We start from the raw sequence: 18711 nt of genomic DNA on the forward strand, positions 1-18711 counted from the left end.
TGTGTGTTCTTATACACCGACAGGAAATGCTGCCCTGGTTCCTGATGCTGTGAGTGCCGAAGAGGCCCTGAAGTATTTGCTGCTTCTGGTAGATGTTAATGAATTATATGATCATTCTCTCGGGACCTACAACTTTGATTTGGTCCTCATGGTAGCTGAGAAGTCACAGAAGGTATGTGGGGTTACTGCTTTGACGTGTTTCTCGGTTTCGTTTCTGTAGACATGGTAGCGTGAAACCCTGTTCCTGACAGTGCGGTAGGTACGTGGTCTGATTTTAATGCTGTCAGTACCGGCCTGGAGGCAGACCTGCGAGTCTCCGGGGCCCTTGCTTCCTAGCTCATTATCCCTCTTCTGGGCTTTTCAAAGTGGTTTTTCTGCCACTTCCATTTCTTCCCCATCCTTCCTTTCTTTGCTCTTTCCTTGCCAACGCGGAAATTGATCCTTCATTTATCTGCTTAAAATCCTTCATGGGCTCCCCATTTCCCCTAGGGTGAAGTTCAGAATATATAATGCTTAGAAATCCCTGGTCTTGATGTATCTCTCTGTTCTCATCTCTTGGTGTTAATCCTCTTCTCTGTAGTGGAGGGAAGATAGTGCTTTTGTCTCCCAGCTGCCATATCCCTTTGCAGGTAGCATTACCTCCATCTCCCAAGGGCCCTGGGCTTCACTGCCCTGACCCTATCACTCGCCTGGCTGATTCTTACTCATCTTGGTTGAAGGATGCCCAGGTAGCATTTTTTCCCGTTAGCCATTCTTTCCCGCCCGCCTACCAACCAGGAATTGGATGAGATGGCCCTCCTGTATGCCTCTGTGGCGCCCAGGGCCTACCCGAGTACCATCTATATCCTCTACTAGATTGTAAGTTTCCTGAGGATAAGGTTTATATTGCATTTTTGTTTTGTATGTAACAGATTCTTACTACATGTTTGTTGATTGTTTGGCCTTTTACATCACATGCATGAGCATTTAATCACATACACGAGCATTTAATTATTTACTCTCAGATTTTGTTCCTGTATTCATCCCGTCTAACCATTGAAATTAAGAACAAGAAGCAGCTCTTCTTTAGGAAGAAAACAAGTTTTTGTTTTTTTTTTTTCTTGGCCTCACCTGGGCATGTGGGAGTTCCCAGGTCAGGGATTGCACCCAGGCCACAGCAGTAGCCCAAGCTGCTATAGTGACAATGCTCAATCTTTAACCTGCTGCACCACAAAGAACTCCCAGAAAACAGATTTTTTTTTGTGCGACATGGCGCAGAGCTGGAGAAGAGAGTCTGTGCCAATAAAAACTTGGTTTGCAGGGCCGCAGTTTTGTGTCCTACTCAGTATAATTTTATCTTTGTTTTAACACCTGGTCTTTGCAAATGGAGGACATGAAGTGTCATGAAAACAGCTCCAAGTGTAATGCCTTGCACTAATTAGTAACACCCATATGTTAAAGCATCTTTACCAAAAGTTGTTTTTTGGGGAGTTCCCGTCATGGCTCAGTGGTAACAAACCCAACTAGTATCCATGAAGACGCAAGTTTGAGCCCTCAGTGGGTTAAGAATCTGGCATTGCTATGAGCTGCGGTGTCACAGACGCCAATCAGATCTGCGTTGCATAGGCCTTTGACCCCTAGCCTGGAAACTTCCATATGCCATGGGTATGGCCCTAAAAGACAAAAACAAAAAACAAAACAAAAAAAAAAACACAAAAAAAGTTGTTTTTTGTATACCATATTAATATAGTATATATTTTAAAAATCATGCAGCTTTGGGTTTATTGCTATAATTAGTGTTTGTTTTCATTTTTATAATGATAAGCATTAAAGTTCTTTTTAAAACATTAAAAATTTTTTTTAGGATCCTAAAGAATATCTTCCATTTCTTAATACACTTAAGAAAATGGAAACAAATTATCAGCGGTTCACCATAGACAAATACCTGAAACGGTATGAAAAAGCCATTGGCCACCTCAGCAAATGTGGTAAGTGTGAGGACTAGCATGTTTTTATATCTGCTTCAAATAATCTTTGGAACTAGGTGAGGTATATATTGAAGTCACATGTTTGTTTAGACAGATTGATTTCAATTTCCAAAGTAGAAAATATTAACAGTGAGGTACCTTATTTGTATCATATCTTTTGAAAACCTGAGGGTAAAGCAGATGTCTTTGAATGGGCTGGAGGGGCACCAAAGCCAAGATAGAGAAAATCCTTTTAAGAGTGATCAGCTTTGAGATTCACTTTCATGTCTCAGGATCAAAATTGGTTGATAATTCATTCTTTTCTTGGTGTTTGCAAACACCTAAAGGAAATTCAGCTTGTCTGAGTGGCGGTGCCTGCTGGCAGTGCCCAAAAGACAAGGCTCTGACTGACAGTGATGCGGAGTAGAACCAGCACAGTGCCCGGTATTCTGCTTAACCCCATCCCTGACCGGTGCCAGACCTCTGGCTTTAGCAATTGTGATTCTTTCCTGAAGGCTGAGACGGGGTCAAGGAAGGGTTGCCTGGGGTGCTTGTTAAGCATTCAGCTTCTGCTTCCTTGGAGAATCTGCTTCAGCTGAGCTGCAGTAGGATGCAGGCATATGAACGAGTAATAAGCTCCCTGGGTGATTCTTATTAAGGGGGGTGTGAGAACACTGGGCTGGATGGTCATTTATCAGGGATGGTGTAAAATTCCTTTTATGTACAACTCTGATCCCAATTAGTGCTTCTCAGACCTCAGAATCTCCGGTGGTGCTCATTAAAATTCACGTTCCTGCATTTTGTTTTGATCATGCAGGTTTTAAAAGGTCCCTTGCTGATTTTAGGTAGGGACCATTGATAGAAATGAAATCCATTATGCTTCCCAAGTTTTAAGCTTATGTGTGTATGAATCTTATTCCTGCAGGGCCGGAGTACTTCCCAGAATGCTTAAACTTAATAAAAGATAAAAATTTGTATAACAAAGCCCTGGAGTTATACCCGCCGGACTCGCAGCAGTACAAGGTGTGTAACATGGGAAACAAGACTCTCTTCATTTTGCTTTGTGCTCACTTGGAAAGGGGGCGTATCCGGAGTCCTGGACACTGTCCTTGGTTTCAAGGTTTATCTCCAGACTAATTATCATCTTGAGGTTCTTATCTTCAAGGTCAGAGGGAACAGCCCTGACCTGTTCCTCTTCTGAAGAGCTTTCCCAGGCCAGAAACCTTGCTCTGTCACTGGTTCCTCACCGAAAATACCATGGCAATTTCCATCCTGCCCACCCTCACCAGTCATCCTGAATAGTGCTAATGTTTCCCATATATTTCTGGATATTTGGTGTGTTTTAAACAAACATCTGTTTCGGAGTTCCTTCCCATTGTGGCAGTTGAAATGAATCCGAGTAGTATCCAGGGGGACGTGGGTTCAATCCCTGGCTCAGTGGGTTAAGGATGCAGTGTTGTCATGAGCTGTGGTGTAGGTTGCAGATTCAGCTCGGATCCCTAGTTGCTGTAGCTATGGTGTAGGCCAGCAGCTGTAGCTCTGATTTGACCCCTAGCCTGAAAACTTTGATATGAAGAGGGTGTGACCTTGAAATAAAGGAAGAAAGAGGAGTTCCCATCGTGGTTCACCAATCTGACTAGGAACCATGAGGTTGTGGGTTCAATCCCTGACATTGCTCAGTGGGTTAAGGATCCGGCTTTGCCGTGAACTGTGGTGTAGGTTGCAGACGCAGCTCAGATCCTGCGTTGCTGTGGCTCTCGCGTAGGCCAGCGGCTGCCGCTCCAATTCAACCCCTAGCCTGGGAACCTCCATATACTGCGGGAGCGGCCCAAGAAAAGGCAAAAAGACAAAAAAAATAAATAAAAGAGAAAGAAGGGAAAAAACCATACATCTGTTTAGCTTTTCTCATTTGCCAGATACTTGGCTTATCAACTAAATGTATTGTACTTCTCTTAACAACCTGGTAGGTGTTGTGCACAGTTTTCACATGGGGAAATGACTTGCCTGAGAACCGGGGATGTGGAGACTGTGCCATCATCACCTCCATTTTCAGTTTGTCCACAAATTGCCCATGTTCTATGACCTGGCCCCTGCCTGCCTATTTAACATTAGCTGCCTCTGCTGGCCCTCTGCCTGCCTGCCTTTAGACCTACTGGTCCTTCTTTTTTTTTTTTTTTTTTTTCTTCTCCTACTGGTCCTTCTTAACTCTCAGGTCTCCTCTGCTGGAAAGCCATTCCTGGATGAGATGCCAAACACTGAGCTCCCAGAGCACCTTGTTCTTACCTGGGCGAAGGCATTTTTCAACCTATGATAGACTGATTTGTTGGTCTCACCAGGCCATGGGTCCCCTGAAGGACAGGGACCCTGTGTTACATCCCTGTGTTTCCCTGCCTAATACTAACCTAGGGAATAGAGAATTTGGCCAGAAGCTGCCTGTTTGCTCTCATTTTCATTGTCTGTTCCTCTCCTGTGCTCTTCCGTCATACCAGCCTTCTTGTTATTCCTTCCTGTGTGTTCCATATGCATTCCTACCTGGTGGCCGTGGTGCTTTCTGTGCTCGGCCTGGAATACTCCCCCCTGACTCTTGGCCGGGCTGCTTCTCCTCACAGCCCCAAAATAGCATGCCCCGGGCTCTCTGTCCGTTGACCACTGTGTGCCTATTACGCCATAGACTGTATTGTGTTTATAAGTTCGTTCTCTTTCACCGCAAGAGCAAGAACTTGGTGGTGGTGCTTGTTATTGTTTGGGGTTTTTTTTTTTTTTTTTTTTTTTTTTGCTTGTTTGGTTTTATTTTTTGCATTCCTGTATTACTCTCACTCCCAGAATAGTACTCAGTAATTATTTGTTGGCGAAATGGCACATCCTCAGTAAGGTTTTGAGTGGAAGAAAGATTGAACACACTGGTCATCCAGGGTTTTTCTAAGTAATTCCAGGGAGTTTTAAGTATAATGACCAAAACAGCCCACATTGGAGATTTAAAAAATAATTATCACTTTTTCCTCCCTGACCCTATGTCTCGTCTTATCCCAGGACATCAGCATTGCTTATGGGGAGCATCTGCTGCAAGAGCACCTCCATGAGCCAGCGGGGCTTGTGTTTGCCCGCTGCGGTGCCCACGAGAAAGCTCTCAGCGCCTTTCTGGCTTGTGGCAACTGGCGGCAAGCGCTCTGTGTGGCAGCCCAGCTGGAACTGAACAAAGACCAGCTGGCTAGCCTGGGCAGAACTCTGGCAGGTAAACACAGTCATCTGGGTTTTCCAAAATGAGAAAGGTTTTGTGTTTCTTTGGTTTTGTTTGACAATTTTGCAGATCAATGAAAGGCAGCATACCTTGAGGCACTCTCATGCCCACTGATGAAAGTTAATTTTGGGGTTCTCATTGTGGTCCAGCAGAAATGAATCCAAACTAGTGTCCATGAGGATGCAGATTCAATCCCTGGCCTTGCTCAGGGTCAAGGATCCCATGTTGCCATGGCTGTGGCGTAGGCTGGCGGCTACAGCTCCAATTCAACCCATAGTCTGGGAACTTCCATGTGCCACGGGTGCAGCCCAAAAAAAAAATAAAAGAAAGTTAATTTGGAATGATTTATTAGGTAAAGGTTGAACTGCTACAATACAGCGGCACCGTAAAGAAAGTAGCTTGCTTCTCTCTCTCATGGGACTGACAAGTCCTTCCATTGTGTGAATCTGCCATCACTCAGGCAGATAGTTGTAGCTGGATTCTGTCCACATCTGCATTCCAGTCCTTAGGAAGGGGAAAAGCCAGAGTCATGAGAGACCACTGAAGTTAAATGACCTCGCTAACACTCTTTCATCTCATTCACCAAAATTCACATCTTATAGCTGTACCTACTACAGTGTAGCTGGGTGGCCATGTTCCCTGTAGGAAGGTAAAGATGAATTTTGGGATGAGGCCATTCAAATATGGACAATACATCATTCAAAACCATAATAGCAGTTTTCAGAAATGAGGCCAGATATATAAGCAGTCTAAAAGCAAAGGCAGTTTATCTGTTCAGGGTCTAGGGTTTGCTGGAACCAGAGGTGAGGCTATTCCAGAATCTGATTTCCTAGAGTGGAGTGGCATTCCCAGAGTGCCTGGGGGAGGGAGAAATGTGTAGGGCTCTGGCCCTCTCAGCCATGCTTGAAGTAAGTGATTGGCTGGTGTATTTTCCCCTTACTTTTTAAGAGTCTTGTATATATTATGATCTTCCCTATGAAAGCAGTTCTGGAAAAATTCCAGTTAAGTGTATATACATAATTTTCTTTAGCTATTTCACATTGTTCTTTTCCACTTGGAATTATAAAAAATACATGAGATTCTGGAGTTCCTGTCATGGCTCAGTGGTAATGAACCCAACCAGTATCCATGAGGACTTGGGTTCAATACCCAATCTCTCTCAGTGGGTTAAGGATCCTGCATTGCCATGAGCTGTGGTGCAGGTCGCAGACACGGCTCGGATCCCATGTTGCTGTGGCTGTGGTGTAGGCCGGCAGCTGCAACTCTGTTTGACCCCTAGCCTGTGAACTTCCTTATTGCTGCGGGTGTGGCCCTAAAAAAAGAAAAAAAAAAAAAAAGTGATATTCTTACTCTGGTATTTTCTGGTTATTAGATATGTGGGCTCTTCTGTAAGCCCTTTCAATTTCTTAAGCTGTGCTCTTTTTATAAGTATTGAGAAGCCCTTCCTTGAGTCCTCTTAACTATTATTCTGGCTCCATTGATATTTCTTCTCTAGAAACTTGTTATTGGTAGCTTACACCTTCCAGCTCTATTCTTGGGGTCTATTATCTTCTGTTCTTTGCTCCTCTTAGGTTGCCGTTTATCATGCCTTATAATGGAGTATACCCAGTTCTTCTAGTTTATTAGTAAAAAAAAAGGGGGGGGGGAGGCGGCAATGGTCAAAGATTTGTGTTTTAAGGTGGAGTCACTTGATATGTACATTTACGCAAGCCTCCAAAAGAAAGAAAATTAGCTATTTAAATAGTGGAGATAGTTCTTCCTGTTTTTGTCAGTGATAATTAGTGTGACATGAGAGACGTGAACGTGCCAGTCCCTTAGTTAACTTTGGGTTGGTCCTGTGTTCCTCTCATAGTGAGATTATCTCGGGAGGGAGCGATTCTAATGTTTAGAGATAGTACATGATTGGAAACATAAGCCAACTACCTCCCTCTAGTGCTCAACCCAAGAAACAGCACTCTCTTCCTATTAGAGGAACAAAATGGATTAGCCAGTCAGTTTCCCATCTGTGTCTTTGCAAATCATTTTTAATGGCTCATTCTGACTGTATGTGATTTTCACATCTCATGCTGAGTTTAGATTATAACTGCCATTTAAGATAGACTCCATGGTATTCCTGCCTGTATCGTTCACAAAAATTGACAAAGTATATAGTTTGATACACAATAAAGACATATTAATGAAGCATTTTAGCAAACAAATGTTTAACACTGTTTTGCCCAATGCTTCACAGACTTACATGACCTGAGAATGGTTTCTTGGATACTGCCTTTTATTATCCTTTGAACAGTCTTGGGGAACACTTTTGAAAATGCTATTTTAAAGCAGCTCATTTTGGATATATACTGTATAGAGCTCAGTCTCCAACTTGTAGGAGACCCTTTTGATTTAAATAGTCCCACCAAATCCCTTTTTGAGTTTTGGTAACGCTATTCTTAGTAAGCCAGCTGTGGTAAATGGTATTATTGCTCTTGCAGGAAAGCTTGTTGAGCAGAGGAAGTACAGTGATGCAGCCGCCGTTTTGGAACAGTACGCCCAGGTAAACTCAGTTCCTCCCTTCTAAAACTTCCCCAAAGCAAGGACTTTTCAGCTGTACCTTAGCAACCATGAAAGTTAAAGGAACTGGGGGTATTTAGGAAATCCTGAGATCATATTTGCCCTGCAGGCCTTCAGTCTTGCCGACTTGACTTAGGAAATATAAATTCGGTATATCTCTAAATAATTAAAATTTCTGTGAGGGTAGAATACCAAAGAACTGCTCTATAAAATGCACTAGTGGTCTGAGTTTGGTTCTTATGCTTGCTGTGGCTCTTCAGACTATCTTTTTGTCCCCTTTGTGTGCCTTGTAGTTTTTTTTGTTGGTGTTGAAAGCCTACCACGACATAGTGGGTGAAAGGAAATTTGATAAATAGGCCTTTAGTGATATGGCGATGAGGTAGTGGCGGGGACAGGGGGGAAGAGAAGTGTTGTGTAGTCCTGTGATTCGGTCTCAGTCTTTAAGTGAGCATGTACAACAACTGTGAACTTAAGTGCTTCTTAGTTTTTTTAACCGAGGTAGGACACGAGGTTGGAGGGTGCTCTAGTTTCCCTTCCCCCACATGGGTTAGGCCCTTATAAAACCCACTTAATTAGGCTCTGGCAAAGTAGTTTAAGAGCCAGTCTTGTTAAGATCAATGTGTTCTGGGTGTGTTTTCATATGGCTCCTTTTCTCTTGCCCCTGCCAGAGCATATTTCCCTCTGATATTCACTGTGAGAACCTGGCAGGGCTCCTGAAGGTAAAAACTCACAAAAGTGTAGGAACCTCCCTAAGTATGGGCCTTTGTAGAGTTTTTAACTCTTGGCCTTGTCTACAGTGAGCAATATTAGTGGGAGAGATTCAGTTATTCACCCTTAAGTGTGATGTTTGCTAGTTCTTTGGGGGGGGGGCAGGTATTGTTTGTTTGTTTTGGCCATGCCCACAGCATGTAGAATTTCCACAATAGCAACCCAAGCTGCTATAGTGACAACACCAGTTCCTTAACCCACTGGGCCACAAGGGAACTCTGGGTTTGTTTGTTTGTTTTAATAGATATGAGAACATGGTAGGGCCATTGTTGGAGTTGGCAAACTATGGCCTATGGGCCAAATCTGGCTGACCGTCTGTTTTTGTAAAGTTTTATTGGAACAGAGATAGCCCTACCATTTGTTTACACATTGTCTGTAGATGCTTTTGCACTTCAGAGTTGTGGAGTTGTGACAGAGGCAGTCTGTCTCAGAAAGCCTAAAGTATTTAATGTCCACCCTTATACAGAAGAAATTTGCCAATCCTTGTCCTCTTGGGTTGAGAAAATTTCCTTCTGTTTCTGGTTCTGAGAGTTTTTATCATGAGCAGGTACTGAATTTTGCCAAATGCATCTTCAACTAAGATGAATGTTTTTCTTTTGTTTTCAAACCAGTGATAGGGTAAATTTTATTAATTTTTGAATATTAAACCAACCTTGCATTCCTGCATTAAACCCAACTTAGTCATAATGTATTACCCTTTTTCTATATTGGTGGATTCAGTTTTCTTGAGAATTTTGTGTTCGTTCAGTAAGCATATTGTTTTATAGTTTCTCTGTTATGTCCAGAAATGTAAAGAACTTTTACAACTCAACAACAAAAAGACAAGTCAGTTAAAAAAATGGCCAAAAGACTTGAATAGCTATTTCTACAAAGAAGATATACAGATGGACAAAAAGCACAAGAACATTGTTGTTCATTAAGGAAATGCAAATCAAAACCACAGTGAACTATCACTTCATACCTGCTAAAATTGTTTTAATCAAAAAAATGAAACAGAAGTGTTATCAAAGATGTGGAGAAATAAAAACCCTTGCATATTGCTAGTGGCATTGCACAATGGTGCAGCTGCTGTGGAAAAGAAGTGGTTTCTCAAAAAAAGCATAGAATTGGAGTTATCCTTGTGGCTCAGCAGGTTAAGAACCTGAGTAGTATCCCTGAGGATGCAGGTTTGATCCATGGCTTCATTCAGTGGGTTAAGGATCCCTGCATTGCCACAAGCTGCAGCATAAGTTGCGGTACAGCTCAAATGTGGTGTTGATGTGGCTGTGGCATAGGCCAGCAGCTACAGCTCTGATTCAATCCCCAGCCTGGGAACTTCCATGTGCCTCAAGTATGGCCCTTTAAAAAAAAAGGCGAGAGGAAGGTATGCAAAGAGTTACTGTATGACTCAGTAGTTTATTTCAGTCCTAAGTATATACTCAAGAGATGGAAACATACATGTCCATAAAAGAACTTGTAGGGAGTTCCCATTGTGGCTTAGCAGAAATGAATCCGACTAGTATTCATGAGGATGCGGGTTCAATCCCTGGTCTTGCTCAGTGGGTTGGGGATCTGGCATTGCCATGAGCTGTGGTGTAGGTTGCAGATGTGGCTCATATTCCACACTGCTGTGCCATAAGCTGTCGGCTGTAGATCTGATTGGACCCCTAGCCTAGGAACTTCATAGGCCATGGGTGTAGCCCTAAAAAGCAAAAAAAAACCAAAAAACAAAAAAACCCAAAAAACTTATGCAAATGTTTATTGCAACATCACAGCCAAAGGGTGGAAACAACCCAAATGTGCATCAATGACAGATGAATGGATAAATAAGTTGTGATATATGTGTGTACACACACACACGCAGGAATATTAATCAGTCATGAAAAATAATGAGACCCTCTTACATGCTTCACCTTGATGAAACTTCAAAACATTCTGAGTGAAATAAATCAGATATAAAAAAGCAAATATTATATGATTCTACTTACATGAGCTAACTAGAGTAGTCAAATTCGTAGAAACAAGGTGGAATGATGGGAGTTCCCATTGTGGCTCAGTGGGTTGAGGACCCAACATTGTCTCAGAATGCAGGGTTTTGGTTTTTTTTAGGGTGGGGGCTACACCTGTGGCATATAGAGGTTCCCAGGCCAGGGGTCCGATCAGAGCTACAGCTGCTGGCCTATGCCATAGCCACAGCCATATCAGATCTGAGCTGCGTCTGCAACCTACACTACAGCTCTTGGCAACGCCAGACCTTTAACCCTTTGAGCGAGGCCACAGATCAAACCTGCAGCCTCATGGTTCCTAGTCAGATTCATTTCCACTGCGCAACGACAATAACTTCAAGAATGCAGGTTTGGGATTTCCTGTTGTGTCTCAGTGGTTAACGAATCCAACTAGGAACCTTGAGGTTGCGGGTTTGATCCCTGGCCTTGCTTAGTCGGTTAAGGATCTGTGTTGCCATGAGGTATGGTGTAGGCCGCAGACGTGGCTCGGATCTGGCATTGCTGTGGCTGTGGCGTAGACCGGCGGCTATAGCTCTGACTCGACCCCTAGCCTGGGAACCTCCACATGCCGAGGGTACAGCCCTAAAAAGACAAAAAAAAAATATGGCGCACATACTGTAGGCCAGAAACCATGCTAAGAACTGGGGCTGTGAGTGATGGGCTGGAAGGGCAGATAGATGCAGCTCTCTTGGCAGTTTTGCAGTTTATATGGTGGCAGGTGACACGCTTGCTCCATTAACCTGTTATTTTCATTGATGTTCCCTTGTCAGGATTATGAGGAAGCCGTGCTCTTGCTGTTAGAAGGAGCTGCCTGGGAAGAAGCTCTGAGACTGGTAGGAGAACCTCACAAATCCTTCCTGAGTGAGGTGCTCCTGAGTAAGTGAGCAGGAGCCTGCACAGGGGAGACAGTGTCAGCTGGAGTCCCTTGTCTGCTGAGGCTGTGAAATTCTGTAAAAATAGTTCCCTGTTTATGGATAAGCAGTGTTGTTAAAACCACTTAAAAAATGTATTCTTGGCTGTACAGTAGAAAATTGACAGAACACTGTAAACCGGCTATAATGGAAAAAACAAAAATCATTACATATAAAAAAAAAAAAGTATTCTTGAGGAGTTCCAGTCGTGGCGCAATGGAAACGAATCTGACTAGGAACCACGAGGTTACAGGTTCGATCCCTGGCCTTGATAAGTGGGTTAAGGATCTGGCATTGCGTGAGCTGTGGTATAGGTCGTAGACACGGCTCGGATCTGGCGTGGCTGTTGTGTAGGCCAGCGGCTACAACGCTGACTCGACCCCTAGCCTGGGAACCTCCATATGCCACAGGTGTGGCCCTAGAAAAGACAAAAAGACAAAAAAAAAAAAGTATTCTTGGTGTTTGGAATTATTCCTCTGAATGTGAAATAGTACTGTTTTTTACTGAAATGAATTTTAATTGCGTTTTCTTGGCTGCCTTGTAGTTGGCCTGCTCCTCTGAAAAATACCCTGGTCACCTCTGAAAGTGATCCATTTCCAAGTATCTTAACTCTCCAGCAACTTAAAATTTTCCTGCCTAAAATGTGGTATTTTTCCTTTTAGGTACACAAATATAACAGACCGGATATTATAGAAACCAATGTAAAGCCTTCCATTTTAGAAGGTGAGGGTGATGTTTTAGATGGAATTCCTCATTTGGTGGTTTGGAGATGGGGAGGAGAGGGAGATGGCAGAGCACCGCTTGAGGAATCACGTCTTTTAATCATGTCAGTGATGAAAGGACTCATGAGCTCGAGTCAGTTGGGAGTTCCCCACGGGGTGCGATATTTAATTCTGACCAGAGTTTTTTTTTTTTTTTTGTCTTTTTTGTCCCTTTGTCTTTTGTTGTTGTTGTTGTTGTTGTTGCTATTTCTTGGGCCGCTCCCACGGCATATGGAGGTTCCCAGGCTAGGGGTTGAATCGGAGCTGTAGCCACCGGCCTACGCCAGAGCCACAGCAACGCGGGATCCGAGCCGCGTCTGCAACCTACACCACAGCTCACGGCAACGCCGGATCGTTAACCCACTGAGCAAGGGCAGGGACCGAACCCGCAACCTCATGGTTCCTAGTCGGATTCGTTAACCACTGCGCCACGACGGGAACTCCTGACCAGAGTTTTAAAATATGCTAAGCTGTTAAATAGTATCACATAACATACTTAAATGTTAAAAACCTATGATAAGATACCATTAAGAATCTTTGTATTTGGGAATAGTTGGTAAACTTGAATATGAACTGTATATTAGATGATAAAAATCAAATTGGTGTATTTTCTACATGTAATAGTTGCGCTTATCTAGAGAACACCCTTATTCTTAGAGATGCTGAAATATTTAACAGGAGATGATCACATCCACAGCTGCTTCTCAAAGGAGTCCACAAAAATAATTGTGTATGTGTGTGTAGAGAAAAACAGAGGAAGCCAGAAATACAGCAAAATGTTCAGTAAAGGGTATATGTATGTCCCTTGAATAATTGCAACTTGTTATGTAGATTTGAATTTTTTTTTTTTTTTTTTTTGTCTTTTTGTTGTTGTTGTTGTTGTTGCTATTTCTTGGGCCGCTCCCGCGGCATATGGAGGTTCCCAGGCTAGGGGTTGAATCGGAGCTGTAGGCACCGGCCTACGTCAGAGCCACAGCAACGGGGGATCCGAGCCGCGTCTGCAACCTACACCACAGCTCACGGCAACACCGGATCGTTAACCCACTGAGCAAGGCCAGGGACCGAACCCGCAACCTCATGGTTCCTAGTCGGATTCGTTAACCACTGCGCCACGACGGGAACTCCTGAAATTTTTTTTAAACCAAAAAACTAATCTTTGCAAATGAAGTTGATGGTTCTCTGAGAGGAGGTGCGTGTCATCAGTTCTAGAATAGGTTGGTATTCACTGTAATCCCTTAAAGGTAAGTGTAGAAGGTCATCAGTTTGATTCACAGAAATCTTTGGGCCTAGAGCTTGAGTGTGAGCTTTGCACAGTCTGCCCTGCAAGTAATGTCTGGCCTTTCTGACAGTGACCTGTGTTCACTGGGCCTGCTCCCTGTTCTCCTTAAAACTGGTATGTTCTTTGTGTATCATTCTCTTTAGGTCCCCTAACTAGATACCTGGAAGCATCCTTCCTGGCTCTATAACAATCCATTCTTGGCTTTTTCTCTGCTAATGAGAACCTAGAAAAATGCTGACAGTTCCTCTGCAGAGACGTGATACTTACATTTAGGAAGCATTTCAGTGACATTCTTCCCATTTTTGTGAACAGCTCCCTGCACATGCCTTTTGTTTGCCAGTCTTCTCTTGGGTTAGACACCAAGTCATCGTTCAGGTGATTTTATAAGCTTAGTGGTAGAGAGTGTTCTAGGATGATGTTGATGAACTTTAAGGTCTGGAATCTCAATCTCTGGTTCATTTCCCTAAAGCAGAGCTGGTTAATTCTCATTAAGGGAAAAAATCTTGCTTAAAAAACCTGGTTACTTGTTTTCTTTCTGTTAAAGTCCAACTCCCTAACTACCTTCCCCTGTAGTTTTTTTTTTCCCTCTTTGCTTAAATATCCTGCTCAAAATATTTTCCATCTGCACCCTCAGCCCAGAAAAATTATATGGCATTTCTGGACTCTCAGTCATCCATATTCAGTCGCCATAAAAACCGTCTGTTGGTGGTTCGAGAGCTCAAGGAACAAGCACAGCAGGTGAATCTGGGTGAGTGTCTGCCTGACGACAGTGATGCTTGGGTTGCAGGGGTGAGGAGGCAGCATCACACTTTGTCTTAGCTGCTTATTGTGCCTCCTGCAGGGTGACTACTGTGCCAGGTGGACGTCTGAGGCCTGTGTGGTGGGTGTTGGGGGAGGTCTTCAGAGCAGGACCAAGAACAAATAGGAAGAGCTCTGCCACACATCCCCTCACTCCCAGCCAGAGCAGCTGACTACTCTGAGCTCATTTCCAAAAGTTCCTTTGCTTTAAAAACAAAAACAAAAAAGTAAAATTTGGTAAAGTGCTAGTTTACAATTGTAAAACTGTACGTAATATCTCATTTCATTTTCAGGTCAACTTTGTACTGGTTTTCATATGTCCTTAGATATGCCCCTGCCCAGGTTAACCACAGTCCACTTACCCCACTGAAGGTTAAACCCTCATTAGCCGAGTTTTCATTCTGCATCTGGTTCTTTTCTAGATGATGAGGCACCCCATGGTCAAGAGTCAGATCTCTTCTCTGAAACTAGCAGTGTCATGAGTGGCAGTGACATGAGTGGCAGATACTCCCATAGTAACTCCAGGATATCGGCGTATGTATCATGTTTATTCAGCACCCTGACCATGCCCTGGGTATACAGAGAAAGGACAAGTAAATAGGTCAGTTTTCCACCAGGACGGTGTGGCAGGAGGGAGAGGACATTGTCTCAGGCCCTGTGGAACTTGTGCAAGGACCTTCCCACCTTTTCTAAGGGATTAGACTCAGCTTTGAAATGTTTTCTGCTACAGTTTCATGGCCTAAGGGTTTTCCCATTGCCCACATAGCACTTGCACTGGGTACCCAATTTATATGTAACAACTGATTTTATTTATTTAAGGAATATTAAGTGATTGTAATGTGTAAGCGTTGCAAAAGATATAAAGATTATAAAGAGAAAAGATTTCATGCTTCTTCAGTTCAGCATTCAGTTGGTTAGAAGTATTTATCAAGCATCCATATGCTAGTTGTTAGTAGCTGCTACCAAAACCTTGGAAGGAGATGTGAGTTGCAAGAGCTTGTAGTCATGCTTGGGAAACATAAAACAATGCAAAATTATATTTTTAAACTGAGTGATGCTTTAGGTATTCAGAATGGAGCTCTGTGAAGTTGTGTGGTACAATCAGAAATTGCAAGAAATGCACCTAGAACTGAGCTTTTGACAGTTGGGGCGAGAGTCCCAGACAAAACAGATGGTGTAATTAAAGACCTCTGAGGCAGGGAGGAATATAAGATTCATATATATTTTATTATATATGAATCCCGATCTGGCATGTCTGCATCTTCTTATATACATTTAATTTTATTGCCTTTAAATTTATTTGGTTTTTATTACAAAATTCAAGCTGGTGGTTGTTCTATTCAGTGTTCCAGCTCTTATATCAGATGTAATCTCATTTTATTCTGTAGTTTAATCAGAACTTCCAGGCCAGACATCACTTTTCAGGGTTTTCCTTACTACTTTCTGCCTTTCCTCTCCCAGTTTAATTTTATGCATTATTGTAATGACTCATCTCCATTTTTCTCAAAAGACTATCTATCTATCTATATAGAAATTTGGTTTCCCAGAAATTTGGTGGCCAGTAGTTACATTTATTTTAATCTCTTTGGCACAAGGAGAGCCCCTGTTAAAACATCTGTTACTTCTACAGGCGATCATCTAAGAATCGGCGCAAGGCAGAACGGAAGAAGCACAGCCTCAAGGAAGGGAGTCCCCTGGAGGATCTGGCCCTTCTGGAGGCACTGAGTGAAGTGGTGCAGAGCACGGAGCAACTGAAAGGTATATTCTCAGTACTAATGATTCTTGCCCACAAAGAAAAAAAAGAGTAAATGGATAGCACAGACAGAGTTGCATAGATAATTAAGATACAATTTTCCTAAACTTGAGGAAAGACAAAAACTTCCAGCAGGAAGCATCACTTCAGGCACATTCTGGAAGCAGAACTTGTCAGCAGTAGCCTAGAGGCCTTCCTTACTGGTATCCACCACTGAAGCCAGGATAAGGATGGAGGAGGAGACACTGCTTTCCTTCTTGGGCTGCAGAGGGTTTGTCTTCTTTTTGTAGTAGATAGGTTGAATTATTCCAGCTTTGGGGGAAAAAAGACAATTTGGGAAATGGCAACTGTTATATGATGTTAGATAATTTTTTGCTGGGCCAGGAGTCTGTAATGATTCTAGCATTGAAACTGGTGATACAACTTACCACTCTCCAATTTCTTCTCTCTAGATGAAATATCCCATATTTTAAAGATGCTTTTTCTCTTTGGGTTTGATGAGCAAGGAAGGGAATTACAGAAAACCTTTGAAGATACTCTGCAGCTAATGGAAAGGTCAATTCCAGAAATTTGGACTCTCACCCCCCAGCAGAGTTCAGCTACACCAGTAAGTTTTCCTCAAAGAGAGAGGATGCATTTTTTTAATCACTCTCAAAGGTTATACTCACACAGGCCTTAAGTCAAAGCAAAAGACTTTCCTGTACTTAAAACATACTGTGCCATGGTTAAATCCTCTGAGATTTATATTGAAGCTTTTATGTTTATATTAAGGTTTTATGTTTTATTTTTTTAATTATTCAATGAATTTTATTACATTTATAGTTGTACAGTGATCATCACAACCCAATTTTATAGCATTTCTATCCCAAACTCACAGCGTATTCCCCCTGCCCCTTTGGAAAGCACAAGTTTTTCAAAGTTTGTGAGTCAGTATCTGTTCTGCAAAGAAGTTGATTTTGTCCTTTTTTTAGATTCTATGTGTAAGTGATAGCATATGATGTTAGTAGTGTCTTGCCGTCTGACTGACTTCACTTAGCAAGATAATTTTTTTTTTTTTTTTTTTTTTTGCTTTTTAGGGCCACATCCTCGGCATATGGAAGTTCCCAGGCTAGGGGTCAAACTGGAGCTACAGCTGCCACAGCAACTCGGGATCCGAGCCACATCTGCGACCTACACCACAGCTCACGGCAACACTGGATCCTTAACCCACTGAGCTAGGCCAGGGAGCAAACCCGAAACCTCATGGTTCCTAGTCAGGTTCGTTAATGAAGGGAACTCCATAGTGTGGTAATTTCTAGGTCCATTCGTGTTGCTGCAAATGCCATTATTTCTTTCCTTTTAATGGCTGAGTAATATTCCATTGTGTATATGTACCACTTCTTTAGCCACTCCTCTGTCGATGGACTTTTAGGTTGTTTCCATGTCTTGGCTATTGTATATGGTACTGCAGTGAACCCTGGAGTACGTGTATCTTTTTGAGTCATGGTTTTCTCTGAATAGATGCCCGGGAGTGGGATTGCTGGATCAAATGGTAGTTCTATTTTTAATTTTCTGAGGACTCTCCATACTGTTTTCCACAGTGGTTGCACCAAATTACATTCCCACCAACAGTGTAATAGGGTTCCCTTTTCTCCACACCCTCTCCAGCACTTCTTGTTTGTAGACTTTTTGATGATGGCCATTCTGGCTGGTGTAAGGTGGTACCTCATAGTGGTTTTGATTTGCATTTCTTTAATGATGAGTGATGTTGAACATCTTTTCATGTGTTTTTTGGCCATCTGTATGTCTTCTTTGGAGAATTGTCTGTCTAGGTCTTCTGCCTAAGCGAAGTTTTATGTTTGATTGTAGAGTTCATAGTACGCCTTGGCCCAGGTTAAGTTTGCTTTTGTTTTTCCTTTCCCTGTGAAACTGCTATCACGGAGAAGATGGGAAAGCCAGATGGTCACTCCCAGCCTTCAGTTTGATTAGTATGGGGGTGGGGGGGAGGCTAGGACCAGAAATGACCTCTCATCTCCCTGTGCAGACTTATGGATGGGATCAGAGTTCTTTAAAGCAAGCCCAGACAGTAGCTTTTCCTCTTGTTTTATGGTAAATTTGACTTGTCACGTCTGTGTGTTGTTATGACAGGCTTTGCTAAATATGTTAAGACTGTTGGTGTTCCATCAAGAATTCTAATACATTGTCATCTACTTATTGTTTACATCTGCTCAGTCTCTTATACCTGAGGTCTATCGTTAAGAGTTTGAATTTGGGGAATTCCCTTGTGCTTCAGCGGAATAAGGATCTGGCATTGTCACTGCTGTGGCTCAGGTTCAATGCCTGGCCCTGGAATTTCCACATGCCGCAAAGGCAGCTAAAAAAAAAAAACTGTATTTTGATTCACAAAGACTGGTGTATCAGTCAGAGTCCACGAAGGAAGACAAAAACTACAGCTATTATTGTTAGTATTATTATTATTAGCTTTTTACAGCCGCTCTACAGCATATGGAAGTTCCCAGGCTAGGGGTTGAATTGGAGCTGCATCTGCCAGACTACACCACAGCCATAGTACCTCAGGATCAGAATGAGTCTGACCTACCCCACAGCTCAAAGAAGTGCAGGATCCCCAACCCACTGAACAAGGCCAGGGATCGAACCCACGTCCTCATGGATTCTAGTCGGATTCGTTTCCGCTGTGCCACAATGGGAACACCATGGCTATTATTATGTCAGAGAGAGT

General features: G+C 42.8%; 2 protein-coding genes across 3 annotated transcripts in view; one reads left to right on the forward strand and one right to left on the reverse strand.

Moving 5' to 3' along the window:
- The window catches only part of ELP1 (elongator acetyltransferase complex subunit 1), a 110506-nt gene that overhangs the window by 49507 nt on the left and 42288 nt on the right, over window positions 1-18711 (forward strand). The window contains exons 25-35 of one of the 2 annotated variants that reach the window (XM_001924394.7): window positions 24-172; window positions 1844-1967; window positions 2872-2969; window positions 4977-5178; window positions 7659-7720; window positions 11261-11323; window positions 12064-12124; window positions 14076-14189; window positions 14662-14773; window positions 15870-15997; window positions 16445-16599. The exons of the other annotated variant lie outside the window; for it this stretch is intronic. Of the exons in view, the coding sequence (XP_001924429.5) occupies window positions 24-172; window positions 1844-1967; window positions 2872-2969; window positions 4977-5178; window positions 7659-7720; window positions 11261-11323; window positions 12064-12124; window positions 14076-14189; window positions 14662-14773; window positions 15870-15997; window positions 16445-16599 (1268 nt within the window). The remainder of the gene's footprint in view (window positions 1-23; window positions 173-1843; window positions 1968-2871; window positions 2970-4976; window positions 5179-7658; window positions 7721-11260; window positions 11324-12063; window positions 12125-14075; window positions 14190-14661; window positions 14774-15869; window positions 15998-16444; window positions 16600-18711) is intronic. 2 annotated transcript variants of the gene reach the window in all.
- Window positions 12995-18711, reverse strand: part of LOC146407137 (elongator complex protein 1-like) — a 30465-nt gene continuing 24748 nt past the window's right edge. The window contains exons 4-5 of the transcript XR_014825626.1: window positions 16194-16304; window positions 12995-14809 (exon numbers count right to left, since the gene is read on the reverse strand). The gene's annotated coding sequence lies outside the window, so the exon portion shown is untranslated. The remainder of the gene's footprint in view (window positions 14810-16193; window positions 16305-18711) is intronic.

This window comes from Sus scrofa, chromosome 1, assembly GCF_054392235.1.
Source record: "Sus scrofa isolate SSC_HxYL_T2T_F1_AM1 chromosome 1, Sscrofa_HxYL_maternal_Yorkshire_Landrace_v2.0, whole genome shotgun sequence".
Lineage (NCBI taxonomy): Eukaryota > Metazoa > Chordata > Mammalia > Artiodactyla > Suidae > Sus > Sus scrofa.